Here is a 21,895-nt window from a genome sequence, read left to right as displayed (position 1 = left end):
CAGTATTTCCTAACACGTGGTACTATATTTTGTAATAGGGTGGTTTTCACTTTTCTTCCAAGTTTTTTTCAGGGAAAATTGTTTCTCTTGATTCGTTACACTCTAGAGTGCGTATTCTAAAAAACAAAGGAGTTATCAAGGGAAAAGTATGCAGAATGACACAACAAACTGAAATTGTCAACTCTTCTGGAACATTCTATCAACACTTTCTTGCCAATTCTATTCTCTTTGTTTCCAAGAATTAGAGCCCAGGTATATTTTTTGTCTTCAATGGTATGAACAATGTCGCCAAGTCTACCGTTATACCATTTTTGTTGTTCTTCTTTCGTTCTCTTGTTTTTAGTTTTTTTTTTGTATATAATCTACCGTTTTTAATAGTATTGTGAAACATTTTATATACTGGGAATTGGTTCTTGAATAGAAAATTTAATCAGGATTCCTAAAATGTGCTCAAAACAGTAATTTTCTTACTCGAATTAGATTTTACAGCCAATTTTGTCCCTGACTGTTCTTTTAAATTGTATTTCTGGCAGTTCAAACTTTGACACCACTTTTCTCGCTTACAATAGAAAATTTTGTAGTGTTTTTACAGGTTATTGAATAGAGGATTTCAAAAATGTGCTCCAATTGGTTCACGTGTAACAATTTAATACAGTTTTCGAAACGAGACGTGTTTTTCAGATTTATGACAGTTGTTTTGATAATTATCACATCGCCGTCTAGCTAAATAATGTTCTAGGACCACGTGAGAACTGTGGTGAAAACTGTCAAACTGTGCTTAAAAGTTGTAAAAATCAGAATTTACAAAAGTTTTCTTGAAATATTTCGTATAAACCGTGTTTGAGATTTATGCCAGTTATTTTGATAGTAGTCAGATGACTGTCTAGCTAAATTATCCTCTACATTGTCACGAATGTCAAAACTGAGAAAACAATTGTTAAAAATGTGTATTTTTGAAGTATTTTTTTATTTACCGTTTTTGAACATTAATACAGTTTACGCTCTGTTCCACTGTTGTTCTTTTCTCTAACACAGAAATGTTAAAATGAGAACATTGAATGCGAATCTGGCCTTTTCCTTTCTATAAACCCTTCTCTTGTAACTCCGTTCTTTACTTTCAAGAATTAAAGCCCAGTTATTTTCTTGGTCTTTAAAAAACAACAGTATACAAACAGACGCTCTGTTCCACTATTGTTGTCCTTTTCTCTCACACAGAAATATTTTCGAAATGAAACAAAATGAGAGTCTAATCTTAAACCCTTTTAGAACACCCTTTAAAGCATGTGCCACACTGACAATAGCATAATAATGGTCTGGGTCGATATCAAAAATACGTCTCCCTCTCGGGTTGTTATTAAATGGAATCTCGTGCCAACCCTACATCCTTTTCACCAATGACAAAATGCAAACGAAATCGGAATACGGTACCTGAATCCAATTTGGATTTTGATAAACTGGCTCGCATCTGTCAAGGCTTCAATGTTATAAAGAGACATACACCCCCGCTTGAGTCACTGATCGAAAACAGTGATGGAGGTTTTATTAATTTTTCTTGTACTTTCATTTTTCTGTTTCAGCTCAGTTTACTAGTATAATAAGTTCAGTGTTTTTCCTTAGTTTTTCTTTGATTAAGCAACGTTTCACTGTATTACTAAATGAATAACAGCGGTAAAAAGTGTCATTTTAAATTGTAGGACGCCACTGTTGGCTGACCGCCAGTTTTGGGGGAGAGTCCGAACCGAATCTTTGGGGATGCTGATAGTGTACGAGGGTCGGGACAGCAGCCATTTTAGATTTTATTACCGTTCGATACTAAAACACATATCGACGACTGTCCGTTCGAATCGGGGGTGACAATCCCCGTTCTCCACCCTTAAGTACTTCACCATTAAGCCGCCGCCCAAGTTATATGCGCTTTTGATGTTTTTTGGTTGGTGCCGGGCTTTACTTGAAAAAGTTTTTTTATTCCTTAATTGCTTTACCTTGAGAGGCTTTTTCGGTCGTAAACTCTTGCAATTTTTGCCTGAAAATATTACGATCCTTCTGCTTTGAAAGTCAAGTTTTGAAAAAGTGCGCATTAGGGTCAGTGACGCAATAAACCCTTCCAAGAACGAAAATAACTCAATTTAACTATCATATATTTCAATATTCTTGTAAAGCGTCCCAACTGTCCCTATTCATGAGGGCACTTTCTAAGTAACAAAGATGTGGTGGCCAGCCAGGTTATATTTAATTGCCTTTGATTTGCAAAATAAAATGCCTACATTTCTGTGTTGTTTTTATATCAAGATACGAATATGAAGCTTTTGTGAAACGCTAAGGGTGTCACCCACCCCTATCTTATTTCATTGATTGCATTATTTATAGTTAGTAGCCATTTGGACGTTCGTTGTTATTTTTCCCATCATATTTTCACTTTGGGGGTTGATGGATCTCTGTTTGTTTTGGGCACGTACTTATTAAAGCTTTATGAGTAACTGTATGATTGAGAACATCAATTTTGGTGCGAAAAATGTCAATTGTTGTTTTGTTAATATAGTGTCAAAGAACAAATTTGCCGGTAAAACCCACTTGGAGTGAGAAAATTACTGTTTTGTCAACGTTTTTAAATATGTGTGTTTTCTTACATATTCCAAATGAGTAAGGTTTTGGAAATGAAAGCCAATTTCTGCAAGAGTTGGGTTATCAAATGATTTTTTTAAATAGCAAAGAAAATTCATCTTCTAATTAAAACTTCTTGATTTGTTCGTTAGTAGTGATGAATTTGCGCGCTGCAAGAAATGGAATATCAAAATTACAATATATTTCATTTCTTGCAGAAATGTGCTTTTATTTCCTAAATCTGACTGTTAAGTATAATAATATGCTCCTTATTATATTTAACAAAACCAAGTACCCAATTTGACAAACCCTGTATAATTTAGAAGAAATTTTATTACTCAAAACCATGGTTCTTCGTTTTAAGTTTTTTTTAGAACTAACCTTGCGTGGAAATTTCAGTAAAAAATTTGAGAAAAAAATATATAGAAACAATAATATAATAATTTACAAATCATTAAAATTAGTTATAAAGTTACACAAAAAAAATATATTCAAATAGCGGATATAGGGATACAATACTATACAGGATCTCATTTAAAACCTTATTTTGGTAAAAGCGACAACGTGCTAAACCAGGTAACCAAATTCAAGTTTATTGTCTAGGTTAAAACATTTAATTTTATTACTCAAGACCATTGTGCAGTCTACACAAACTAAGCTTTCCTACAAATTTCAGTGGCGTAGGATAATATTTTTTCGAAGCCATGTTTCAAGAAAAAATATACAAATTAAATATAATAACTAGCAAAGCATTAGAATTAAGTATACAAACAAATTAGAATTAAGCAGCAGATATAACGGTACAATTTAACATACTCATTTAAACTATAAAACATGATATTACATTTTTGTATATAATAAGCGGTAACATCGCATTTTGACATCAGTTTAGAATAACAGGTCATCTGTCTCACAGGTTCTGTATAATTTTTAATAATTAATTATCACAAGAAGACAAGAACATAGTGGCAAAACTAAAACATCTAAATGCAACAGAAGGGTACATAAAAAAGAATCTAATTTTTATTTGTTTATATGAAACGATAGTGATGTTTAGTCACCATATTTCTATACATTTTGACATAAAAAACCATCAAAAAATTGTTTTTTTCACGTTTGTATTTGAATAAATAAACAGTATTTGGAGTAATAGCTGTTTTAATTTTTGCATTTGTAAGAAAAGTAAGAATAATTCCTCTGAGGATTGTTTTTTCAATAATAAATTGAAGCATGTTAATTTACTTATTAAATTGGAGAGATTTTAAGTTTTTTACCTTTTTTATTGGTAAACTTCCCATATCCGGATCGAAAATCAATACATCCAGAAAGATACACTCTACATCTGGTATAGGAAAACCAGCGGGAAGCGTTTATTTTGAGAAACGCATTGTGCAACCAGGAGTAGTTTACGATTTTTTTAAAACACTTTTAACGGCCTCATAAATTCTAACGCAACATCAAAATAGGTTAATTGCCATTGCACATTTGTAAACAATGTTTTTTTAAGGAATTTATTTGGTTTTGCCACTAGATATCCAGGTGAATAACATCTTAGCCAGTTAGTCAAAAATAAAAAATCTAAACTGCTTGTGATCTGAGGTGAGATAAAACTTTTAAAACTATACTGTATGAGTAGCTTTTTATTTATCGTGGGATTATTAATAACGATTGTTTACAACATTTTTATCACTTGACCTATTTTAATGCCGATAAATTTCGATATTTTAGAAGTTACATAAAAAAACGACTAAACAGATGTATCGGTGTCGTAACCTCCGCTTACTGTTTACGAAACGCTAATAAAAAACGTAAACAAACAACGGTCGCACATACATAAAAAATATGTTTCCAAATGAGAAACAAAAATCAATAAACACCTATCGTTCGATTTAAATTTGGCTGGTATTTTTAGGAGAATTTGATGAAGCAACTTTCTTTGGTAATTTGTTATTCAAATTGATGATTTTCTTCATATTATGTTTGTACTAAAAAGTAACATTGTAACCTAGAATCTACTTAATTGTATATCAACGGTTTTACTATTGTTTAAAAAAAAACATATTTACTTAGTAGTATTATTAGTATTTACTAGGCTTCAATAATCCGTAACTCTGATTGTAAATATTTTTTGAAGTTTGTAAAAAAAATAATTATTCCGATATTAGCTTTCGCTGTTATTTAATATTTTTCTTATTTCACATGCTTCAATAATCCATATAATCTCATTGTATATATTCATAACAAAAAAAAATATTCCAATATTTCCTTCGCTGTTATTTAAATGTAATTTATTTTAAAAATAGTATATTTTCAGTGTGAAAGCAACAAAGCTAAACTTGGGGGTAAAACTCCACCCGTGCGAAATGTCCGTTGGCCTCATTAAAATGGAGAAGCCATTAAAAAGACAATAAATAACCGCCCTTCAGGTCTCTGTCAAAAACAGAACAATCTCAGGACAGTCCCGAAAGTATTGAAAAATTGTCGATATGTTTATCCACGGTACAATTACGAGGGTCAAAAAGTTTAACCCTAGGGTCTTCGCTGACAAAGAAAACCCATTTAAAGGACAATGCATAGGGCACATATTAAAATTTTCTCTGACCAAGGGTCAGTTTTTCAATAGAAAAACGCCAAATAAATCACTTATCGGCTATTGTGGTGCGGTTGACTTTTGGCCTACATCTGTTCAAACCGTGTTAATGCCGTGTAAATTGAATGATTAAAATTTTTACGGGTTGAGATAAATTCGGAAAGCTGCCTTTATTATTGATTGTCAGAATTTCAAAACTGCGATCTGCATCTGCTTACGTGTATTTACCAACAGTTGGTTCTGCCAAAAAGAAAAAAGTTCCCAGAAAAGCTCACATTTGGGGCAAACTAATCAAAGTCTACATGGGAACATCATCTGAAACTCTTCTGGTCACCCAAAAAGTCGGAAACCACTTAGGATGGACAACGAATCGGACAAATTAGAACTAATATGTTATGCAGTTTTCGTGTTTGTTTGGTTTTTACGAGGTTCCGTTTCCTGCATTCATTTAACATTATATTTAACCTTAATTTATGATAACAGTTGGTCATTCATAGACACCATATTAATTTACTACTAGAATAGTGATTGATTATTTTCACGCCCTAATAAAAAAATAAAAACAATTTTACTCCTAAACCCTCTTTCAATACTTTAAAACAAGTCTTAATTGTCGCCCAAACAGAAAAGTGTGCAAACACATTTTTCAAATCGGAAACGGCGACTTAAAACGGCAAAACGCTTCCCCGTTATTGGTTTTTTGTTATTTTTGGAAGTGTGCCTGTCAAAGTGATTGAAATCAGGCAGATGTATTATTTTAAAGGCACATGTGACCTTTTACGATACTTGTACGGTTTATGTAGCAGATTTTATGTTTGTTTTTGCCTGGAGACAAATCGGTTTTCACTTAAAAAGTTCCTGGGTAGGATACGTTTAATTGGTTGTGGTGACACGTTCCTAAGACTTTTTAATTTGTCACCTAAATTACCTACCTGGTGATGTAGTTTAATCGGTTTTGGATTGCAATTTTTTATAAAATACCCAAAAGACATGGGTTGGATTTATTTATCTCTTGGAAATCAATACGATATTATCGGATTATTTGAAAATGTATCCAGTTTCTAGACTTCCGGACCTTTTTTACGGTTTCCGTGAATTGATGCTACACCACATTGGGTTTTTATGAAAGATGTGTTCATTCATTAGTTTTTTGCCTGTTACAACTTAAATACTAGTAAGCAGGCTGATTATCAATAATTCGACTAATTAGTTCGTGCCATATTTAGTAGATAAAGTTATTTATAGTAAAAATGTCAAAAAACCAATTTGAACACTGTATCTTCATGATAATATAAACATTTTTTATATTATCATGAAGTGTATTATCTTCGAAATTACATACATACTTCAAAATAATGTTTTTTTTTTTGGAATTATGCTTCTTCTTACTGAATGAATTTAGAGATTGCTTGAATAGTATTTTGTGTTCTATATACCAGAAAAGTTTACATCAAAACGTATGCAAATTCCAGATGTGCAGAATTTGAGTAAATTACAGCACAGAGGATAGTTTGTGGTTGTTCAAAAACAGCAGCAAGCTGAAAGCTGCCTTTTTGACCAATCATAAACTACCAACAATACTGCGATTTACAAAAAATGCTGCACATGTGGACTTAGATTTTTACTGAATCATTACTAACTTCCATTCACATCTAGACAGGCTGGTGAAGAATTTTTCATCTGTATTCTATTAAAGCTGATGTTCTAGTTATGAAACTGATTTAAAACTAAGTAATTGAAGTGTTTTTTGTGAAGTATTTTTTGGGGTGTTAGTGAAAGTTTTTTAAAATTATTTGCCATAACATTTTCCAGGCAAAGTCTATTTTTTTTCATCTCTGAGTCTCTATCTAAGTTACTAAAAAGTCTGAAGTAAACAGGCGCCACTTGCTTTACAATACAAATAAATTGTAAAGCCAAAAAGTTGGAAAGAAGTTAATCAGATTTTGAAGACTTCATTGACCCACAGCTCTGAATAATGATTCCTAATAACAAATCAATAAACAACAAGAACCATAATTGAAACTTAAACAACTAAAGAGTACCAGTAGCAGCAGAAAAGTCCTTTTACTACTTCTACTGCATTATTACTGGATACTTCCTTCTGTTTTGGAAGATGTTTTGTCACCATTCTTTCTTGTAACACATACAACACTATCATGACTTTAAATGAGTGAGTGTTGGAAAGTGAATTTAAGAGCGATTTGAAAACGATTTAACTATACAACAAACGCTATTTTAAGTATAAACTTATTACTATAGGTTAAGGATTTAAATCAATATTGAAAGTTAATACAGCTTAGGGCGCTCACGAACGATTAACATTATAAATTCATGAATCAATTAGAACGTTTTTTTTTTTTCGATGATTGACAAGTGATATTTTCGTGTTTTGCTTTTGCCGAGAGGGCATATAATGATGATTTATGTCAAGAAAAAAATTAATATTTGGTAAAGGTAGTAGTTGCATGATGTAAAAGAGGGTCAGCAACATTTATTTTGCATAAGAGAGTTTATTGAGTTCCGATTTTCGTTTTTAAAGGAAAACAAATGTTTTAAGAACTTAGTGGTTATTAACTTGACATTCTGGTTGAATTACATAGGTTTTGTGTGTCTTTATGTTATAAAATTGCTGTATAACCACTTAATCAACGGTTGTTTTTCCCTGGGACTTCCTGTATAAACTTTAAGTTTAATAAGCACTTTCTAAACTAATTATGAATAATGTATTGTTAATTTTTCCTTTCTTTTAGTAGCTCTGAACTATGAGTTTGCTCATGGTATATTGTGGTAAATATACCGTCACCAGTCTGTCCATATAGTAATTTTATATCGAATAAATAGTTTTGTGAGTTATAGTTGTTTCCCACCCGACTATATCAGGTTGTAAAAAAATCGAACGTGTTATATAGTTGAGCTGGTCAATTGCCCAATTTTTTCTTAAAAGACTGACACTAATTTGAAAATCCAAACATAATTTAAAGAAGAAAGGAAAGAAGACCGTTTCCAAAGTAAAATATTTGTTAAAGAAGAATTAAAAAATTCTAGAACAAAAACTAAAAAAACTGGAAGATTTTTGCACTGACTGTACTAAACAGGGTCGTACCTAGTTAAATCATTACAGTAGACACTATTTTAGACACCTTTTCGAAGAAATTCCTTCTTGATGGTTTTGGTGTCCACCAAATTTTTGGGTGCATCATAAATAATAATTAAATCCAGTAACAGCATCAAAATCAAGATGATTGTCTTAGTAACCCAAATAATTGGTTATTACCTGGGCTGACGTAACACCCGGTCAACGAGCTACCTTGTGACTCGTTATGGTGAAACTACACGCGTCTCATTAAGATAATTCTATTTTTTTTTTCTGGTTATGAAGAGCAAAGGAAAAGTTAAATTTGCGTCATTATTCTGACTGAGACCTACATTTTGCCCAAAAACCTTGAGATAACCTGAATTTAATACACTTTTGCAACTAAAGAAGAAGTATCTGGTTTAAAATAAAATCCACTTTTTTTAGTAGTATAAAAATAATACTCTATTCATATATCGTAAAAATTATTTGTCACCGTTTCTTAAAATTACTGAGCATTACTATAAAAAAGTTCTTAAATTCTAGTTCTAAGCGATAATATATACAAAAGGCAATACTATAGAACTTACAAGTGTACGTACTGAAACAAATCACAGAATCAGATGCATCTCAACAACTATCAGACCAAATAAATTATGAAAATTGGTAACTTTGAAGCTTTAGGAATCGCTAAATCAACATCGTTTATTTGTGGTATCCTGGGGGTCCGTATTGAGGAGCGGCACCGCCGGCAGATGAGGATAAACTGCCTCCAGAAGCTCCGCCAAGAGATCCGGAGTGGTCAATTCCAAGACCAGCGCCAGATAAGTCACCTCCAATTCCTGATAATCCAGAACCAATACCAGCTCCAGCGCCTGCACCAGCACCAGCTCCACCAGATGCAAAACCTCCAGCAGCAGCAGCGGCAGCAGCCTCCTTTTGAGTCTTGTATCTGATGAAGTATACTTCGGGTTTGCTTGGTTGAGTGGGAGCTGGAGTTGGCACAACAATTTCGGGTTGTTCTTCTGGTTTCTTCACCAACACATAGACTAAGGTCTTTTCTTCGTTTTGCGGTTGTGGTGGGATAATTGGAGCAGTAGGGGTAGGTGGGTTAGGTGCTTTGATGAAGATGATTTTGTAATGTTTTTGGGCAGTTCCGACAGGAATTACTCTTTGTGGACGACGTTCTTCTGGTTCTTCAGGAGCGACGTGAACGTAGACATGCTTGTGTACAGTAGGACCGGCAGCTGGGCCACCAAAACCTCCATCCAGACCAGCACCACCTCCAATACCAGCACCTCCTCCAAATCCAGCACCTCCACCAAATCCAGCGCCTCCTCCAAATCCTGAACCAATTCCACCTCCTTGTCCAGAGCTGAAGCTGGAAGAAGCATCAAATCCGCTACTGATGACTCCTCCACCACCTCCTTGGGCCAAACCTCCATGACCTGATGGTATGCCTCCAAAGTCGATGGGTCCAGAAGGGCTTGGGTAGTTGTAGCCTACAGGGGGTTCGGGCCTGGCAGAGGCCAGGGCCACAAAGCAAATAATCTAGAACAAAAAATATCTGCTTTATGTTTTGTCCAAGTTTTGAGTATAATAGAAGTTAGAATTTTATCCAATGCTTTTGTGTAACACACTATAATCACACAACACAAATAAAATCAACCCCGATTATTTTTTTCGGTGCAATTACTTTCACTATTCGCACGGTTTAATGTTTAATCGCGTACTTACCAGATACGGCTTCATATTACTCCAAAAAAAATACAAAGATGTTAATCGGTCAATGTGAGACTCCGATTTAAACCACATTTCAACTTTTTATAGTTTAAATTTGCCCGGGTCCCCTCTCGGATGCTGAACGGCGGGGGGATGATGAGTACCACTGTGCTTAATGCAGGTAATACAATTTTTGGCGATTTGTATTAAGTGAATGGTAGTTTTGATTGTCCGTCAATTGCACAAGGTAAAACATGAATTGGAAATAATTATCGTCAATGTTACATTAGGCATCGCTTGTGTCATTGCCGATCTTCTTATCTCATCATCTAACCCAATTCTCGAGATATTAGATCTATGTAATATCGGGAATATAGCAACCGCTGCTATTATTTGTATTTAATGGTTTTTGCAATAAGATTCTTATTAGAGTTTGTTACAAACACGTTTCAGTTTAATTTTTATTAGGTACTAGTTGATGCAATTGAAGTGAGATTTGCTATATCATCTGCATTTGTATAGCAGTAGATGCTTTTACAATACACTATTTTAGGAGTAATTTTGATAATACCTACAATATTATAAGTAGTAATGTTTTTGATTTTTTGCTTCCTTGTTTAGGACACTAGCTAATGATTTAATATCTATAAACACTATCTATTGTAAGTTTAGAGACTATAAAGCTTTATTGTTAATTATATTTAAATTCTATTATATTATGACATGTTGCCACACTATTTATCAAATTCGTTGTTACTGAAAATTTTTATTGGTAACCAAGTAGATACATATTTCAAATACACCTTTTGAGTCTTAGCATGACTAACAAACTTCCTAATAATATTTTAAAAGGAAAATGCAAATTAGCCTAAAAATAAACATTTTAATGTGCTGTTTCCAGGTTAAAGTGAAAGGTCGTCAAAAACAAGAATTTACCAATAAGTCTGCTAAAAAAGGCGTCTGTGGGAGTCGAAAATTGCAGGATTGTTAAACACAATTTATAAATCAATTCAAATTCAAATACCTGTTCTATTAGTAAAAATAGATTTGTGTTCAAAGATATTATGTATAATTATTGTGCATTTGGTATTTCACCAAAATTGACTTGTTGATGGAGAGAAAAAAAGAATGATACTTGTAATTATTTTAAAACGTTTTGGAAAGTTTGAGTTGCTTTAATTTTTTTATACGCAACAGGTTAGTGTATTTAACGACTGTTGTAAATAACATTTTAAATTTAAGCAAGATTTTTCATAAATTGTGAAAGTAACCCTAACATCAACAAAAACCTAGACTTTAACGACATGTGTTTTGCTATATTGTTAATATTTTAAACATAAACACTCATCATAAACTACAGAGTTTAAAATTCACATTTGTTACACCAAGAAGGTATTAATTTCACTGAAACAGCCTTGCTTTTCCTAATTATCGCATAATTAACATACATGCGTAGCTTGAATTTTTCACTTTTATGTTAGGTAATCTTTTATCAGTCAAATCAGGTATATAAAAGTCTAACCTTAAACAGGACGTAATCAACACATTATTCTGTATTTTTTTCAAATCCGTTTAATTTCCTTGCATAATCTACGATGTTGTCCATTAATACTAATTGCACTCCTGTTACTCGTTAGAAACTTACAAAGATATCAATTAGAGTCAATCAAGAATCCTAAGTAAGTTTATTAAACACACAAACAAGATGAAAAGGAATGGACAACTCCAAAAACATCAAGAAGATACGAAACAATGATAAACGTTCCAAATGTCACAGATCCAAAAGAAGCCATGAAAAAGCTTAAACAAAACGTTAATGTAAAAGAGATAGGTGGAGCATTCAAAAACGTAAAACAAACGAAAAGTGGAACAATAATTGTTGAAAGTCACAGTAAGGTCCAACAGGAGCAACTACAGGCAGCAATACAAAAAATAGAAGATATCAATGCAAAAGAAAAACTAATAAATGATCCTATGTTCATGATCACCGGGATTGAAAAAGGCTTTTCTGAAGAAGAATTTATAGAAGAACTGATTAGGCTAAATGACGAAGTTGAATCAGAGCTACAAACAAGTGTTCGGGATAAAATTAAAGTGGTCACGAAGAGACAGTGTAAAAACATTAATAAAGAAAATTGGATTTTACAAGCCCCTCCCGCCATCTCAAAGTGGTTCTTAAAAAGAGGTACGGTTTATTTTAACTTATTGACAGTTTACGTGAAGGAGTATTACAACCTAGCCATGTGCTTTCAATGTGCCGGTTTTGACCATGTAGCAAAGTATTGTTCACAAAAAGAGTGTTGCCATAAATGTGGAGCGGAGCACAAGTCAAGTGAGTGTACTGAATTAGTTCTACGATGCCCGAATTGTGTCAAAATGAAACTGGAAGATACTAACCACTCTGCCAGAGATATGAGAATCTGCCCAGTGTATCAGCGAAGACTTTTAAGGTACAAAAATAATATTAACTATAGCACGGTTTTTCAGTAACTGAACAAGGGGAAAACAAGTCATACAAGAAATTTTTTGAAAATATTAGCATTATACATCAGAACGTGCAATCACTCGGGAATTCAGTAGATATACTAAACGACATGCTTGGGGACCACCCTGAATGTAGGATATTGTGCATTACAGAGCATTGGAAATCAGAAGAACAACTCAAATATATGTCTTTGAAGAATTTCAATTTAATTGCAAGTTATTGTCGTGAATTAAATAAGCATGGGGGGAGTGCAGTATATGTGCATAAAAGCATAAAATGCAAAACGCAAAAAAAATATTCCAAAGTTTCGATAAAATATCAGATCGAAATAGCTGCAACAGAATGTGACCTACAAGGTGAATTAGTTTTGGTACTATCAGTATATAGACCTTCAGGTGCAAGCATAGAGATATTCTTTGACCGCTTTGAATCCTTACTTAGTGCTGTAATGAAGGAGAACAAGCGCGTTATTGTTGCTGGCGATTTTAATGTGGAAATGCTGAAAAGTAATACAGCTAAGGGAGACTTTGGTGACCTGTTGGAGTCGTTTGGATTGAAACAAACAATTTTTGAGAACACTAGAATTAGTAAAAATTCTAGCTCTTGTATAGACAATATATTTGTAAACTTTAACAATATTGTACATAGTGCCGTGCTACATACATCTACCTCAGATCACACTGCGCAAAAAGTAACTTTTAAGATAAAGAAAGCCTTTGAAAAAAATATGGAATACAAAAGATTTTTTTCAAGTGAGAATAAAAATAAATTCTTTAAATATTTAAAAGAGCAAAACTGGGAACTTGTCTATAAAATACCAAAGAACGAAGTAAACATGCAGTGGTGCACCTTTTTAAATGATTTTATCAGAATATTTAATTTCTGTTTTCCTTTAAAATTAGTAAATACCAATCAAAAATATAAAATCAAACACAAGAATCCCAGAATCAGTGAATGTAAAAATAGATTGGACTTACTGTTGTCTTTGTCCAGAGTTAATAATGATTTTAAAGAGAGCTACAACAAAACTAAAAAAGAATATGACCAAATATTAAAAGCAGTGCGGTCTGAGGAATATGAACACAAGCTAAGATTATCAGACAACAAGAATAAATGTATGTGGAGGATTTGCAGAGAGATAACTGGACAGAATAATAATTTTCCTGAAACTGCAATTAAGGGCGATCCGGAAGATATTCCCAACGAATATAATAACTACTTGCTTTCAATTGTTCCAGATATTTTAAAACAATTAAACACCATCCCCTTTAACTGCAGCATTAGGGAGAATGACCAGTCTATGTTTCTTAGAAAAATGTCCACTCAGGAGTTATGTGAATTGTCAGCAAAAATAAAAAATAAGCATAGTAGTGGGATTGACGACCTACCTACTAGCATCATCAAACCAGCTATTCCGGTTGTTAAAGATGTGCTTTGCCATATAATTAATAATTCCTTCAAACATGGTATATTTCCAGAGCAATTAAAGATAGCGTTGATTAAGCCTTTATTTAAAAAAGGAAATGCGGATTTGATGGAAAACTACAGGCCTATTAGTTTGTTGCCGGCTTTTTCAAAAATTTTTGAATTATGTATGTGTAAACGGTTGATAGATTTTTTCAAGCATTGTAATTTATTGAGCTTAAATCAGCATGGTTATGTGCCTGGAAGGTCCACGCAGACTGCAATATTTAACTTTACAAAACGGATATTAGAAAGTATGGAAAAAGGTAACCTGGCGATTGGCATCTTCTTGGACCTGTCAAGGGCGTACGACTGTGTTGACCCAGATATGTTGCTTAGAAAACTTAAGGCTTACGGTGTGCGAGGTCAAACATTACATTTGTTTTCATCATATTTAACTAATAGGCAACAAAAAGTTAAAATATTAAAAAATGGACAAAATTATTTCTCAAGTCTGAAGGAAAATAAAATTGGAATTGCACAGGGAAGCATATTGGGACCTATTTTATTCATTGTATTTCTTAATGACCTGAGCAACATTCTGCTTTCAGAAAATGAGCATGTGACGTGTTATGCCGATGATACGAATTTATTGACAGGGGGAAGAAATGTAGAAAGCCTAGCACTATCGGGAGAAAACTTATTTTGCAGAGCACAAGATTGGTTTAAAAGTAACAGATTATTACTTAATAATAATAAAACAAAGGTTCTACTCTTTAGAACAAAACAATTCAAAATTGAAAAACCTGGAACACTAACTTTTGGACAATCAAATACAGAGCTAGTAGAACATACCAAATTTCTTGGAATTCACTTGGATGAATTCCTAAACTGGTCAAATCATATTTTAGAGTTAAACAAAAAGCTTAGTTCAGTTTGCTATGGCATACGAGTCACTGCGAAATACATGAATGAAAGAACATTAAAAATCCTATATTACGCAAACTTTGAATCTGTGCTCAAGTATGGGATAATATTTTGGGGTTCTAATAGCTTAATGGAAAAAATTTTTGTTTTACAAAAACGAGCACTTAGAATAGTCAAGAAAATGGGATACAGGGAGAGCTGCAGGGGGGTTTTCAAAGCTAATGGCATTCTGACGGTGTGGGGACTATATATTTATGAATGTATAGTTTTCTTTTTCAAAAACAAAAGTATGTTTGATCTGGAGGTACATCATAGTTATAACACTCGAAGCGTAAATGTAAATTATCCGATACACAGATTAACTATAACCGAAAAAAATCCATATTATGCCTGTTTGAAGCTTTTTAATACATTACAAAATGATTTAAAATTAGAAAGAAATGAGAAACTTTTTAAAAGAAAGGTAAAACAGATGTTAATTAATTTAGAGCCATATTGTATCAGGGATTATGTAAGAGACTATTAGGTGTACACTCATTCTTAAAATGACGCTGTTTCTTTTTGTGTTTTCATGTATGTTTTTTGTAGTTACAGGAAATGTATTGTGACCATAATTAGAAATAAAGAAGACTAACTAACTAACTAAACTGGCATTGATTCAAAGGACTGAATTGCTTGGTGTGTAATAGCGAATCAATTAGAACATCATTTGTTTGTCAAGCTTTTATGTAAGTTTCGGTGAATGTTACTAATAAATAAAAGAAACCTTTAGTAAAAAGGTTTTAACCTTCATGTGTTGTTTGTTGATTTCAGACGAAAGATCTTAAGTACTTATTGAAAAGTAATGGGGATCACAAGATGTTTGCTAATGTAAATAAATGGTTTCAGTGACAGAATTATCTGTTAAATCTAAGACAGTAGTTGTACAACCTTTATCAAAAGCATGTACTCTCTGCATGGCTTCTAATTACATTGTACATTTAGTTAAAGCGAATGGAACATCAATCTTGTCCATTGGCATAACTGAAGCATGAAAGCTGTAGGTGGTTGGTAGAGAGGACGCACACACAAAAAAGCGCAATTAGAATGTTGTGGAACCGAAAGAAATGCTGTTGAAGCATCCGCATATTCAGAAGTGGGTGGCCAGTGCTTCTCGCAATTCTGTGAACGGCGAATTGTTTCAATGACGTAATTTACTTTTACCCACGTCTGGTATCTAATTAATATTGTTTATTTTTGTGCCCAGGCAGAACCCTCCCAAGGAGAACACATATCTGGTTGGTGGGTTATGTACCTTGTAAAGAAAGACCTATAATGAAGCAGTGATTGAGTAAGATAAATGCTGAATAATCTCACAACATCATCTACAACCTAAAAAAAATCCAATAACAATAACAGAAAGTGATAGTATTGGAAGAACCAATATTACACAAACAGGACATTCACTTGTTAGCAATATTGTCCAATACTGCAATAGTAAAATTTCACTAAATCAAATACCTTTATTGTGGCAACACCCAGTTCATCCAGAACTCATTCCATATAGTAGGCAATTTCAGAAATTTACTTAATAGATTATTATTAAATATCTCAATAACCATATCTGTAGACAATTACTGTAATGAGTTGTTTTATTTCATTTTATTATCATCAATTCAGCATTTACATTAAAAAAACTATTAACTAAATTAGATCAGCAATCAAAGTGAAATTTTTATCGAGAGGGTTATTTAAAACCACGAACCTATCATGAGCAGATATTTAAATTAGCCAATTAGCTCTTAATATAAGCTTAAAGTATTAATGACAAAATAATATTTGTAATCAAGAAGAGCCAAATAAAACAATTACAGCAAAAAGTCTTTGTAATATTGTGTTTTAACATTTACTATTTGGAACGTATTTTTTAAAATAAATCGACGTACATTATGTAAGTGAAACAATAGGTGGTTGTCCATTGTTTCTTGTCTCTGTCAACAGAAAAAAATACGGAAAAATTTGAAATAACGTTGTGAGAAACAAAAGTTAGATGATAATGTGAATCCTTAATCCAGTCAATGTATGGTCAGAATTTAATGAGTTACTTCGTAATAAAGTGTTGGAATTTTTTTTATAATTTGCAGTCTGTCATGGGAAAAAAAATGATTGGAACATCTTAGTTTTAGTAGAACAGTATACAAGTATGCAAACTTGTGTTCTGTTTAAGTATCACCCTGTATATTTTTCCATTGAAAGTTTTTCTTTCTCTTGGTCATCCATGTTCTATGCTTGGGCATCTCTTAATTGCCTAGTTATATGAATAGTATGTTATACCTTAGTAGCTTCATTAATATTTTTTTAGAAAGTTTTTGAACAAATTGCTCTCAGAGGAATTAACAATAGTTTGGCAAGTAAATAATTTATCAAACTTTTGAAACACATATAACACACCCAACCATTGTATTATAAACACCTGAAGTGGGTATAAATTAAAAATTAAAGATAAGTAATAGTAATCTGTCATAATATTGATTTTTGTGTTTTGTTTATTGATAAATTAATCTAAAACTGACAGTAATCACCAAATTTATCCCAGCCTAAAAATCTGTTTCTGCAATATATTTAGATACAACAGGCAATAAAAAAATTGTTAATTTTGAATCTTACAGTAGTAAAGCAGGTCAAATGTTAATTAAAATTTCGTAATGTAATTATCAATTACATGGCTCATATGCTTGAAGGCCGTTTAGCGATTATCATACCATACTTGTCACTCCCGACCTATCCCTCTTGGGATCATTTATTAAACGAAAACTTTCTAAAGTTCGAACTTAATAATACGGAAGAGACAAAACTTAATTTGGATGTATGAAGCTAAATGGTGGTTTAAGCAATCGTTTTTATTACCTTCATTAAGTTTAAGTGCTTGAATTTCAGATCGAGTACGTGAGATACAAGAAAACGCTTCTCCCGAGGTGCCGCAGCTGATTATTGCAATTTGTTATGAAGCTGATTGTAAATTGTTCAAGTTTTGCGTTATTTGGGATTATTGTAATGTCCGGCCGATTAATGTACGGAAGTGGCAACTATGTATAATTTGCAAAACTATGTCGTAGAAAGCACAAAGTTGCAGATTAAAATTTTCCAACCCACTAGGGATCTTAATTAAATGACCCGTCAGATGATTAATCTTTTTTTTGGCGCAATTTAAATGTGTAATAAAAATCCTTTCTCTTTTCACGTCTAATGTAATTCGGTATGTCAATGCTCGTAATGTTGTTGTTCACTCGTAATTTAAAGCGCTTAGTCGTCTGGTTATTATTTTATAATGATAAAAGTGGTCTTGAAAATTAGTATAAAAACATATTTGGCAATCAACAGCAGATGCTACCACATTTCAAATCAATCCTTGTTATCTTTAATAAAACAGTAAATTTAAATATAAGCAATATGTCATCTTGATTATCTTGCAACACTGCGTGTGTGGTCTTACATAAGGCACCATAAAATATCACATTTTTTAAGGGAAATTTAGTGACTCGACTAAAATTTGGGATTCCCAGATATTATTTCTAAAATATTTCGCTCATAAACATTGATTTGTCACAAGGTCGATTGTTTCGTAAAATGTTTTGTTCACGATTACCATGTCAAAAGCAATTTCACATTACTATATCGATACACTTGTTGGGGATATCTACTCATTAATCTTTGTAGGTCCGAGTACCAATTTTATGCAATCGGTAAGACGCATATAAAAATAATTATTTTGCTTAAATTATTAATAAGTAACTCTAATCTGCAATGGTAATATTTTTTAGTTCTTTTAGTGGGTAGTAAGTGATGAAATTAATATTACAGGAATTACAAATTGCTGCATTATCGATGCACTTTTGGTATCTTGATTTTGTAATATACAAATATTTCCACTATTTTATTATTGTGATCTCATTACTAAACTTTAGTCCAAATGTACTGTTAGTGAAAGTGTGATAACTTTTGACTAATAGATTCTTTTCAACTTGTCTTATCTGTTAATCTACACTTGTAATCCCGTTACAATATAAAATTTTAATCAACCAGCTCATCTTAAAAGCTTCGAAGCGTGCTTCTTTTATTTATAAGAACACCAATAATTTGTCTGGATTTTTTTTGCAATTATTACACGTTACTTTTTATTCCTTTCAACGTAAAAGTTTTTTGAATGTATTCACTAATCTCTAATTAATGTATATGATATAGTAACTTTGGAATTGCGAAAGTCCATCACAAAGAGAAGTGATGAAGACTCTTGCTATTGTTATCAATCTGAATTGTCTTGGTACGTTCGTTTTTTTTTTGTCTTCTCAATTAAAAGTATTGACAATGCAAAAAACAGTGTCTGGCGGTTAACAAAATTATTGTGTAGTCGTGATAATACATCTTCTTTGCCTTCATTACCTAATACCAATTTTGATTGTGAACGGGCAATACCTATAGACTTGAAGACACATTTACTACTCCAATTAAATACTTTCACAACAGGTTCGATGTAGTCGGTCTCATCCGGTAAAATGTATCTCCATTGTTAAGAACTCATCAAAGATGTCTTTACCCTGTTTGGTTGTACATTCTAAGTTATATAAAGATTGAGAAATCTAAACCAGCTTAATAATTGAGTAGATTTGACAAGTCATTTATCATTTAAACTTCTTTTTTGTAAAAGAGTAATAATGCTTTAAAAAAACCTGTGCAGTTTTACGTTTGTCGTAATTGAGACACCTTAATGCGAGGAGGAGCAGGTGCAATGTCTTTTGCCAGTATCCTTAACCCACATTTCACGAATACTGGGCAAGTAAATCACTTCAGAAACTCTTTTATTGACTTTACCTTAAAAAATGCGGCAACACTAATGCGTTTTCCCTTGTATGGAAAGCACTAAACGTCAGTTGTGTCCATAACTATTTTGATGAAGGTGAGATGATTGCGTAGACAAATAATAATAATAATAATTTTCAAGCCATTAGGAAAGAAACGATCTTCAACTTGTATATCGCATTCCGTTAATTTCCTATAGTTGGAGATAAATTTGAGAATTTAAGTTATAACCAACTGTATATTTACTAAAGTGATATTTTAAAAAACCTCATTACAACAGATCAAACAATATTTAATTAATAACAATTCAGTCACAATAATCTCTAACAACAAAACTATAATCACATTTTAGCTTCCCTTTTTTGGTAACCGGGTGGACCATACTTGGGACTGATTCCTCCAGAAAATAACGAACTGGTACTTTCTCCACTGCTCACTGATGGTTGAGGAGGCACAATTGCAGTCTGCGCCACTGAACTGGTAGCAGTCGATAACACTGGTTTTGGGTTAGCCTTGTACTTAACAAAGTACACTTCAGGTTTAGATGAAGCCGCTGCTGTTGGTGCTGGAACCACAATTTGTGGTTGTTGTGGCTTGTCTACCAACACGTAAACCAGAGTCTTTTCTTCAGTGGCCGCTGGAGCTGCAGGCAAATGGATGACTGGTTGTTGGGCTGCTACACTTGGAGCTTTAATGAAAATGATTTTGTAGGTTTTCCTTGGTGGAGGAGATGAGATGATTTGAGGAGGTAGTGGAGGCTCTTCAGGGGCCACATGAACGTAAACGTGTTTTGTTACAAGGGGGGATTGCGGGGATACCTGTGGAGAGATTAGAAATTGTTGTTGAGGTGCTGGTGCGCTAGATTGAGTGACTTGGGGTAATTGGGATTGAATTTGGTATAAGTTTTGCAGATTGAAATTTGGTGTCACCTGAGGTATTAAGGTAAAAACTTGGTTAGCCAATTGGGGAATTTGCTGATAAACTATACCAGCTTGACTTGAGCTTGAGCTTGAAGCAGTTTCACTTAAAGTGAGCTGAGGAATCTGGTTACTGGTAAAATATGTTGGCTTCTGGAAAGTTGTTGACTGAGGAATGTAAGTTGTGGATGGTTGATTTGGCAGTAAGCTTTGAACACTAGGTTGACTAAGTGTTGTTTGTTGAGTCAATGGTACATTCTGACTGGACAGTGGAATTTGAATGTTGGATTGACTTTGGCTTAATGCAACTGGTGGATTTGCTATGAAAGAGGTACTTTGTTGACTAGCAGGAAGTGAGGTTTGTACGGATGATTTGATTGGAGTGTAAATCAGTTGTTGTTGGGAAATTTGTGGTATTGCTTGTTGGTAATTTATTTGACTTGGTGTGGTTGGTAACTGTTGCTGTTGTGGTTGCTGATATGAGTACCCTCCTGGCTTAGCAAAAGTGACTGCTAGCACCGTGCTAAGTAGTATCTGAAATATAAAGAATGATTATTTGTTAACAAAACTAATTACAAAGTACTCACCACTACTCTTTTCTGGTCTATCATGATTATTGTACGACAAACTATCTAGATGTGACTTAAAGAATTTTTCTGACATATCTTTATATAAATCCCCGCCTTACCAAAATTAGGATTTTCTAAACGATAAACTAATGTAGTAAACATCGAAAAAATGTTAATTAGATCGCATATGCCGATCTCATCCACTAATTTAATAATTATTAATGAATTCGTCTATCTTGGTAATGTTCGAGCCTCAGCTTAAATGTCGTAAAAATTATATAAATATTTAGATTAAGTGAGAGTTTAGATGATTAGATTTAATCATTTCCGAATTCTGTGACATACAATTTCAAAACACAGGTGAAAATAATTAAATATCTACCCAATAAACTAAAGCATCTTAAGAAAACAGACGGACGTTAAAAATTGTTATGTAAGATGCTTTGCGGTTATTATTTTAATTGAATGGTTGGAAACCTCCCAATACATGCCGATATACATTTTTGGAACATTTTGTGGCTGGTTCATTAACAAAACACTTTCACTACCGATATTTTAAAAAAATTTAAACTGGTTTGGATTACACCTTATAATCTCAACGGGCATAGGAATATGGGTCATCGAAAACCGCAAATAACACTGATGGCTCGCTTTAATTGAGCAAGGTAGATGCAAAATTGTATTCGGTTTATTTGTGCATTCATGGAACTAATTGCATGTGAAACGAGGGACATAAGCAAAAATGTCTTTTTGTTTTTAGGTGAGTTTTGA

The 21,895-nt window shown here is 33.0% G+C and overlaps 2 protein-coding genes across 2 annotated transcripts; both read right to left on the bottom strand.

The window, feature by feature from the left end:
• Positions 1–8,716: 8,716 nt before the first annotated feature.
• Positions 8,717–10,124, bottom strand: LOC145728174 (uncharacterized). Its single transcript, XM_081978218.1, has 2 exons — positions 10,002–10,124; positions 8,717–9,815 (listed from the first exon to the last, which is right to left on the bottom strand). The coding sequence occupies exons 1-2, from the start codon at positions 10,077–10,079 to the stop codon at positions 8,970–8,972; spliced, it is 924 nt and encodes a 307-aa protein (XP_081834344.1). The 5' UTR covers positions 10,080–10,124; the 3' UTR covers positions 8,717–8,969.
• A 9,732-nt stretch (positions 10,125–19,856) lies between these two features.
• On the bottom strand, positions 19,857–21,270 carry LOC145727741 (uncharacterized). Its single transcript, XM_081977557.1, has 2 exons — positions 21,143–21,270; positions 19,857–21,089 (listed from the first exon to the last, which is right to left on the bottom strand). Exons 1-2 carry the CDS (start codon positions 21,164–21,166, stop codon positions 19,980–19,982), a joined length of 1,134 nt encoding a protein of 377 aa, XP_081833683.1. The 5' UTR covers positions 21,167–21,270; the 3' UTR covers positions 19,857–19,979.
• Positions 21,271–21,895: the final 625 nt, after the last annotated feature.

The sequence above is a fragment of the Ips typographus genome, linkage group LG4 (genome assembly GCF_016097725.1).
Source record: "Ips typographus isolate SLU linkage group LG4, UJ_Ityp_2.0, whole genome shotgun sequence".
Taxonomy (NCBI): Eukaryota; Metazoa; Arthropoda; class Insecta; order Coleoptera; family Curculionidae; genus Ips; species Ips typographus.
This window is presented reverse-complemented; position numbering and strand designations above follow the sequence as displayed.